The sequence below is a fragment of the Phalacrocorax aristotelis genome, chromosome 1 (genome assembly GCF_949628215.1).
Source record: "Phalacrocorax aristotelis chromosome 1, bGulAri2.1, whole genome shotgun sequence".
NCBI classification, from domain to species: Eukaryota; Metazoa; Chordata; class Aves; order Suliformes; family Phalacrocoracidae; genus Phalacrocorax; species Phalacrocorax aristotelis.
This window is the reverse complement of record NC_134276.1, coordinates 47,479,726-47,488,708: the sequence shown is the minus strand read 5'-3', so window position 1 is coordinate 47,488,708 and position 8,983 is coordinate 47,479,726. Positions and strand designations below refer to the sequence as shown.

The 8,983-nt window shown below is 46.1% G+C and overlaps 1 protein-coding gene across 5 annotated transcripts in view; it reads left to right on the top strand.

Moving 5' to 3' along the window:
* The first annotated feature begins 470 nt into the window (after positions 1-470).
* The window catches only part of EDNRB (endothelin receptor type B), a 30,050-nt gene continuing 21,537 nt past the window's right edge, over positions 471-8,983 (top strand). For 4 of the 5 annotated variants that reach the window (XM_075089317.1, XM_075089300.1, XM_075089309.1 and 1 more), the window contains exons 1-2: positions 471-759; positions 925-1,458. In XM_075089317.1, the coding sequence (XP_074945418.1) occupies positions 979-1,458 (480 nt within the window). In that variant the 5' untranslated portion in view covers positions 471-759; positions 925-978. The other variant, XM_075089290.1, reaches the window with a different exon arrangement.

The window sequence follows — 8,983 nt, the reverse complement described above, 5'->3', positions numbered from 1 at the left end:
TTTTGCCGCTCTGGATGTATGAGGAGTCTGTCTGCAAAGGGGAATAAAATGCGGAGGGAGAACTCCCTGCCCATCTACTGGGGAGGGGTGTCGGGGAGGTCAGCGGGGAAAAGCCCTCTTCCTCCCCGCAGGAGTCCTCTGACAACGCCAAAGCCTCTCGTAACAACCCTTCTGCCCTGCAAAACTGTTTCAAAACCCGCCAAATTACTACTTCAGGCTGCCACACAACCTGGTGCAAGGCGAGGCGGGCGGACCGCGAAAGGGGGCAGGTCGCGGGGCAGATCGCCCGGTAGGCACCGAGGTACGGAGCACTTCGGGGGGGAGGGGACGGGGACGGATGGGGGGACACACGGCTCCCGAGAGCGGCTGGAGGGAGGCACCGGGCGGAGGGGCCGGGCTCCGCGGCGGGGGGGTGGGTGGGGGAGGGGAGGGCGGAGGAGGACGCGGGTGGGGTCTGGCCGTGAGTGATGGGCCAGATGCGGTTGAACGTTTTAGAAAAGCGGGGGGCTCTGCCCCGCTGGCGCGGCTTTAGCCACGGGGTTTGGTGCGCGGCTGACAGCCGCCGGCTCCTGCCACAAGTCCCCGTCCCTCCTCCCGCCCTCGCGGCCCGGGGCGCCCCGTCGCCGGCAGCCGGTCCCGGGAGGGGGCAGCGAGCAGGGGCGCGGAGCGCTGCACCCCGCGGAGCGCCTTTCCCCCGCTCGGCAGGCAAAGCCCCGCAGGCGGCGGGCGGGGAGGATCGGCTCGGACTCGCTCGGCGAGGTGAGGGGAAGAGGAGCGGGGGGCAGAGCGGGTCCGGCCGGACGGGGACTCCTCGGCCCGTCCCCGTCCGGCGGCAGACAGCGCCCCGGCTCCGTCCCCCGGTGGCGGCCACCGGCGGGGTGCCGTGTCCCGGCGCCTGACGCCCCGTCCCCTCTCTCCGCGCAGGTCGGCGCTGACGGCGGCGGCCGCCCGGCGGGGGATCTGCCGTGCCGCGGCGCCATGCCCGCCACCCGACCGTGGCGGCTGCCCGCCTTCCTCCTCCTCCTCTTCCTCAGCTGCCGCGCCGCCGCCGAGGGCGACGGCTCCCTGCGGCAGCCGAGCCCGGGCAGGCAGAGCCCGCCGCCGGCGGCCGACGCCGTCCCCCCGACGGCCGGGAGCCCCGGGGTGCGGGGCGCCGAGCCCAACGCCTCCCGGCCGGCCGCGCTGCCCAAGAGCGGCGGGGGGGTGGCCGGCGGGCGGCCGCGCTCGGGTTCGCCCCCCATGTGCACGGGGCAAACGGAGATCAAGGAGACTTTCAAGTACATCAACACGGTGGTGTCCTGCCTCGTCTTCGTCCTGGGCATCATCGGCAACTCCACGCTGCTGCGGATCATCTACAAGAACAAGTGCATGAGGAACGGCCCCAACATCCTCATCGCCAGCCTGGCCCTGGGCGACCTGCTCCACATCATCATCGACATCCCCATCAACGTCTACAAGGTGAGGGGGAGCCGGGGATGGGTCCGGGAGCTCCTGTGGTGGGGCTCCCCGCCGGTCCCCGGCAGACACCCGGCACCGCCGTGGCTGCTGGGGAGCCCCGTTTCTGGCTGGGAGACACCCGGGGGCTCGACCTCACGCCAAAAACCTGCCGGAAGGTGGTATTCCGGTCAGATGTTGTCCTTGTTGCCCCGCATGGCACCCCCCGGTGCGTGCCCCCGTCCCACCCTTACAGCGGCCCGGGCTGGGAGCGGGGCAGGAGTATGCGGCGGGAGGCGGCCGGGCTCCGAAAGTCACCGCGAAAGAGCTGCTGTCCTCGGGATAAATGAAATAATGGCGATAGATAAACGAGCAGTGGGTTGGTGGTTTCCCTCCTTTCCCCCGAGGAACAGGGGGGAGGCACAGAACACCCTCTCCCGTGGGGTGGGCACCACTCGCTCCCTGCCGCGCAGCCGGGGCGGGCTTAGTCACACACTTCCCGTGGGTCCGTACAGTCGCTGGTGGCACGGGAACTTTTCCAGGAGGAACCAAGCTCATTCCGACTGAGCGATTTGTATTAGTTTTGCGCGTCCAGCGGTTGTGAGGCATGATGCTCTCCCGAGCTGTGAAGCCTTTAACCCCTTTGGCCAGTGTCGCAGCATGGGCAGCCAGCCGAGAGGGAGTGAGACACACCTGCTGCTCTTGCGCCTTCTTTCCTCTGCCCCTTGATTTGCCACGGAAGGAGTACCAATCTCCGTCTGTCTACCCAACTTGCGCAGTCCGTTTGTCCTTAGGAGTGCGTTGGGCACTTGAATCCAGCCCCTAGTCACGGTCAGCACCCCTGGGAGGGATGCTGGAAATAACAAGGCATCTTCTTCCTTGAGAGTTTACAGTCTGGGTCCCTGAGGACCCATCAGTTTCTTTATAAAGTGAACATAAGGGTCTCTACCTATTCCTTCTCCTCACTTCATATGCATGGTTGTAAACTCTGGGGTTTGTTATTTTTAGCTTTGGGGTTTGAATTTAGTCTCCTGTATCCATAGCAATTACTTCAGAAGCTGCTGAAATGGGAGAATCCTGCATCTTTATCCTTTTAAAGTATTGGAGTATTAGAACATCATAACTGATAAATTCATGAGCTGGATAATTTGGATTACACGGGAGTTCTGCGATTTGGGGTTTCAGTATTTTCCACACTATCCACTTAGCGTCGTTCTCGTGAGAGGTGCGTAGTCTTCTGAGTGACAGTGGAATTTATGAAACAAAATACTTTAAGCTGTTTTGAAAAAACTATTTTGTAAGAAAAGATATCGAACACAGATTTTTTTTTAACCTGTTCTCGGAAAAATAAAAAAGATTAAATCAGTAACAGCTGCTAAGTACAAGACTTTGCAATCTCAGTGACACTATTTCAAAATTAAATTAATGATACATGCAACAATATACCGCAGTCCTTATCTTGATTGAATGTCATCGAGTATATCATTACTAGCTTGGAACGGGAGGAATAAAAGGTCAGATTGCAAACTGATAAATATTATACCAGGTGCAAGTCTGGGATTTTTACTGTGGTATTGATAATGCCAGGAGCTAAGCAATAGCTCTCAGGTGCTGAATCTCCCACACTGCTACTCATCTTAATGAAAAGGCCATAATAAATATATATTGTCCCTTAAAATAATGAGTGAAATATTTGCTGCTTTAAAACAGGACTTTTGAATAAACGTGAGTTAAAAAAACCAAACCAGACCTTAGACATTGTGTTTGTTTAATCAGAATTCAGAGTCTGAGTGAGGTTTGAGTTGATGATGGCTTTTCATCAACTTTTCATCAACTCCACGTCCCATTTAATTCCACCCACAGAGCAATGTTTTGAGGGACAACACGGTAATGCAATCAAAAGCTGGCTATAATCACCCAGCAGTACGGGAAAAACAAAGGCTAGCAAAGACTTGGTTTCTAAACTGAGTACACTTAACAGTTGTAATTTGCTGTTTGAAACGATTTTCAACTGGATGAAACAGATCTTCAGAACTGCTACCAGATCCTCTGTTAGACAGCTGTGTGAAAAAAGAATGTGAGAGAATTTCTCATGTTAATAAAATGCCAGTCGTTTACTCAACACGGCTTGTAATAGAAAGTGTGAACGTGTCCGTGAATGCTTTCCGGGCAGACCCATAAGACAGAACTCAGAATTCACACTAGGAGCAGCGTTTTATTAGGTATTAGAAGTGATAACTGCAAAAGATGTCCCTTCTGACTATCCAAGTGAATACGTAAGTAGCTGAAAAAATACCCAAATGAAAATTTATGTTTCTTAAATTGAGGGTATCTAAAGAAAAGCAGGTGCTATCTAGACTGTGAGGCAAATGCAGTCCAATGTGTAAAATGCGAATTAGTCCATCGCACGTGTTAAATTTGTACATCAATCAATACCTTCAGTAGAAAATGCAAAGTACTGGAATCTGCCACACAGTCAGGAAACTTGAGTATGAAGTGAGGGCTGGAGGGGTGTTCAGTTCCAGCATGCAGAACCTGGAAGACCTTTTTGGCGTTCAGAATCCTGGTAAACAATCTGGCTTTGGCCGTACCCCCAGAGCTGCAGCATGGGGAGCAGAGAAAAGCCTGAGTGAGACAATCATCCTGCAGTATGTAATGTTGTGGCAGTCTAGGTACTTTGCAAAATTACTACTAATTGGATGTGAAGGTGGTCCTATGTCTGGTCAACTGCTTCACTAAACTACGTAAGACAAAGTATTTTTGTTCATTTGAGGCCTCAGACAGCAGTTAAAGGTGTGAACACAAGGAGCAGAAGGATGGAGCAGGTGACCAGTGAGCTTTTTATGTCTCTTCTCTGCACTTAAACTTTGGAAGACAAGGCAGTGGCAGCTTTGTACACTTGACAATACAGGTCTGCAGCTCTGGAAGGCTTATGCTCAGTTTCCCAAATCGATAAAGTTGGTAACTCCCATGTGTAAGACACCAAAACAACATCAGGACTGGAAATTCCAAACTTATGTTAGCTCTGCCTCTCACGCGTATATGTGTAATGAGATAGGAACATAGACTTTAAAAAGCTGTAATCAAATAATATAATAATATGCTTTCTCTTCTGATATATAGGCAACACCTCTCTCATTTTGTAATATTTATTCTCTTATATTAAATCAAATTTCTTGTAATGTTCCAATCGATTTTTAACGGGGAACAACGTACGCTCGTGTGGCTTTCTGAACTCTTATCAATTTTCTATGACACAAATGACTGAGGAAGAATATCTACCTGGAAATATTGTCAGAGGTTCCTTTATCTCAGAGGACAATGGAAGAGAGGAGAAAAAAAATTCCAGGGAAGGAATAAAAACTGGTCTTTATCCAAGCCAGTGATCAAAGGCCACAGTAAGCTTTGTAGGCAATGATTTTTTTTCCAGTAATGCATTTTAGGGATTACACCAAAAATATAGTTAACATTAGATAGCAGCATCAAGTACTGGAAGTATAAGAAAGACTAAATTAGGGACTGCATATCCCATGCAGATGCAAATGGCTCCCTTTGTTAATCCACCTGCTCTAAAAAAGTCAGGATTTCCATGGAAATGGCTTTGTGATGACCTTACTAATAACTCTTGTAATGCAAGTACCTATAGGGCATGCATTTCAAAAAAAGTCAAGGTGCTTGTCTTTAGAAAACATTGTTCCTTTTCCATATTACAACTCTTGGCCACTGGTCCTTCTGGTGTTAAAGATAACAGCCATTTTATTGGGAGAAATGCATTATTTCCTTTCTTTCAACATCTGAACAACTTACTTGAGGTCTTGCAAAGTCCGTCTCAGAATTTCTTACACAAAGTTTATCAGTCTCTGACCATATTAAGGTAGAAGTCTGTTTTGCTTAGGAACCCTTTATGGTCAACAAATGCAGCTTATAGCAGTTAAGAAACATATGAACTGTCCAGTGAAGGAACCCGTCTGGACTCTACAGGCAATGGTGGGGCGGAGGCGGGGGGTAACTTTGTTCTATAGTTAGATGGGAACCATCTACTCTGAAGTCCAATATAGAGGGTAGTGGAAAAGTGTATATTGTTGAAAATACACATACATAATTTTCATGGAGGATCTCCAAACTGAAATACATTAGATGATGTCAGTATAGATTTATAAACTAGGAGTATCTTTTTCATTATGTATACATTTGTTATGTATACATTCACTTAAAAGATGCATGTGACAAATTTCAAAACAAGCTTTCACCTTACTTGGTTATTTTTGCTTCTACGCTGTGTTTATGCTTCCTAATCTGTCAGTAGCACAGCTTTCTTAATGGTGACTTTTGATGCAGTCCTTTCACTGGGATTGTGAAATCGCAGATTTTTTTTACTTTGAAAACACATTATGAGGTTTCTGGCATTGTCAAGATGTCTGTATGATATTCCTTGGTCTTAAGTATTTTTTTTTAAAACAATGAAGTTTCTAAGCAACAGTTAAAGACACAGGGAAAGAAACTAATTGCATTCCTCATATTAAGATTTACACTGTTTATTGGATAAATCAGTGAAACATTGTTAGCTTAACTAGGAAGCGGAAAATACACTTTCTTGTCTAGAGGGAAAATCCCCACCCTGACATCATAATTATTGTTAAATATTACTAAGTTTTGTAATGTTGTCTGAGTTATCCCTGACCATAAGCTTAATTTCCTGGGCAAATCTCCTTTTTCAAAAAATGCTTGCTCCTATGAAATACTGAAAATTACTTTATCTGCGTGACCTTCCCATCTCAAAAGCATCAGGTGAAAGTCTGGCAGTCATTTCACAGCTACATTGAAAAAATGTTGCTTGTGAATTGGATGTACAGTTGAATGTCTGATTTTCCGTGTAACTCTGCAATTCATTATAATGAAAATTGAGACCTATTGTCCTGTAAACTAGACTTGCCTTCCTGCTCTGCCTTTCCGTGTCTATTAGTTGCTTGGGACTATGGCACTAATGTAAATAAGTGCATGCTTTGCTGCTTCTTCGTCCTGGACTGCAGAAAGTCATCAATAGTGGGTTGGAGCTGTGGCATCAGCCTTCTAGCTGGCGGCCACAGCACCTGAGCCATTGAGAGCAGCATATGGTGCTCACATGCTGGTGTATTCCACCAGCAGATTACGAACATCTTTCTGTTCCGACACAACCGAGCAGAAGCAGGGCAGGAATTGTAATTCACAGGTGTGTCTGAGTCACATCATCTCTTGGGGCTACTTCCGTAGCTGTGCAGCTTTCACATCAGTTCTGGCTCAGATCTGTGCCTGGTCTGAAAAAGTGTTTGCTAGGAGTGCATCAGCTGTATTAGTTCTTTTAAGTATGATTTCACATCACTCTCCAATGTGTTCCCTTTCCTTTCATTCTATTTCATTTCATCTTCAACACATTTCTGTGGCTTAGCAGTTAAAACTTTGTCCACATAAAATAAGTGACTAAAAAGTGTTGGAAAAGGTCACTCGGAATACAGCCAGTGGTAGACTTCTCTTGGCATTTTACTGCTGAAAACCCAACATTATTTTTCTCTTTGCTGCCGTTTGGCAGTATCTCATGACTCTAAGTCATTTACTATTTGTAAAATGGCACTCTTTGTGCAGATACCCTATTATGAATCATAAGAAAATCACTTTACCCATACAGAATTGCGTTTGACTGCATCTATACTTCACTAAGAATAGTCATTGCTCTTGTCCACGAATACGATCCTCTTGAATACTTCACTGGATTTTCGCTATACCATAAGGCAGTGTTTTGAGGATGTGACAATACAGAGGACAAACAGAAACAAGGAGGAAGCATAGTTCAGCAATTAAAATATTCTACTTTTTTCCTTCTACTTAATGTTTTCAAGCGTTTGCTGCAAAGCATGTCATTAACCACTTGCAATACCATGATAAACTTATGACTCATGCGTTAAAATGCTCAAATTTCACAATACATCAGCTGCAAGAAGTAAAGGGCATGTTTTTCCAATCCCATGCAGACAGCTGTGTGTCCATTCTGCCCCCGATTTAAGCTTGCTGAATGCAAGTAATATTCTGACGTTATGCTAAAGCCAAGCTAATGCGCCCTTTCTCTCAGCAGACCACGTTCACTCATGTGCAGCCCCATTACAGTCCAGCCATACGGCTCTGCTCCCAAACTGGAGTTGGCTCAAATCCAGGTAGCTTGGAGCACAGGTGTGACTGTCTGCACCTGAGAGATAAGCATTAGTTCAGTGAAATCTCTGATGTGTGGCTGAACGGTTGTGATTTTAGGGAAGAGAGACAGGGAGTGTCTTCCACATACACCACCTAGTTGCAGCTAAAAGTCTTCAACAGAATATTCCAACAGAAATTTGAGCAAAGTTCTGAATTTGAGTTCAACAAAGAACAAAGTATTTTAATTTTGAAGTGCTTTTTAGATGAGTCATCTCTGGTTTAATATATACACACATACAATATACAGTATAGATACCATAAACAAGTATACAATGTACTTGCTGCCCAGTCCTTGATTCCTATAGCAACTAGGTGTGGTAGGCTGGAGGTTCACTGCCTGATTGATATAAATTAATTCATCCAGGAGTCACTGGATTCTGTGGAGTATACGTTTAGAACACCTGTAATTATTCACATTGCAATTTTAATAGTAGTTTGTTACTATCAACCCCTTACAGCAATTCAAAAGAAGTCTCAGGGAGAGGCTTTACTGAAAATACTTTAATTACAGACCTAGTTATTTTCCCACATCACATAAGTAAAAGTTACTGTATGGTTATTACAGCCTCATCCCTGCTTCCTCTGCTTTATTACTTTCCATAAAATTCTCAGGAAACATAAATCCCTAGAATTTATTTATCTGCTTAATTTCTTCAGAAGCATTATACTCTCTGTCTTACTTAGGTAGATCATCTAAGAACTAGGTCAAAGCTGGGCTATGTTACAGTTTTCCTGCTGCTCTTCTTTCAAAGATCACATTTCAGCACAGGATTAAAGCAGGTTTCTGAAGGTGTTCTGGTACCTGAAAATACTGGTGAGCACTTCATAGGTATTTCCAAAAACAGATGGTCATGAAATGTACTTAACTTCCTTTATGTTAAAATAAAAGGATACTTAAATTATATCAGGACTTTTCAAAAACTGTCTTGGGCCTTGTAACTGTTTATCCTTATATGAACATGTATGCGTGATTAAGGACTTTGATGAACCAAACCAATGTGAGCAGGCAACTCTGTGGCTATTTTCAACCATTTTGGTCCCCAGCAGAATCTATACAGTATCACGATCTATTTCTTCTTCTCTTAAGAATGAGATGCCTGTGCCTGTTTAAAGAGATGCCTGAGGAGACCTGAGCCAGGGGAAAGATTTTGCCATCTCTTTTGGGTAGTTATTGTTCTTTCCTCTCCTTCTCCATTTTTTAGCCCTCAACCTGCAACAGAGCCAAAAGGCCTCATTTGAAGAAAGTAATGAAAAACAGAGATGGGCTTAGATAATGTAACTAATTACAGAAACTCAGAAAGTTTACTTTTGTATATAATGGTTGCGA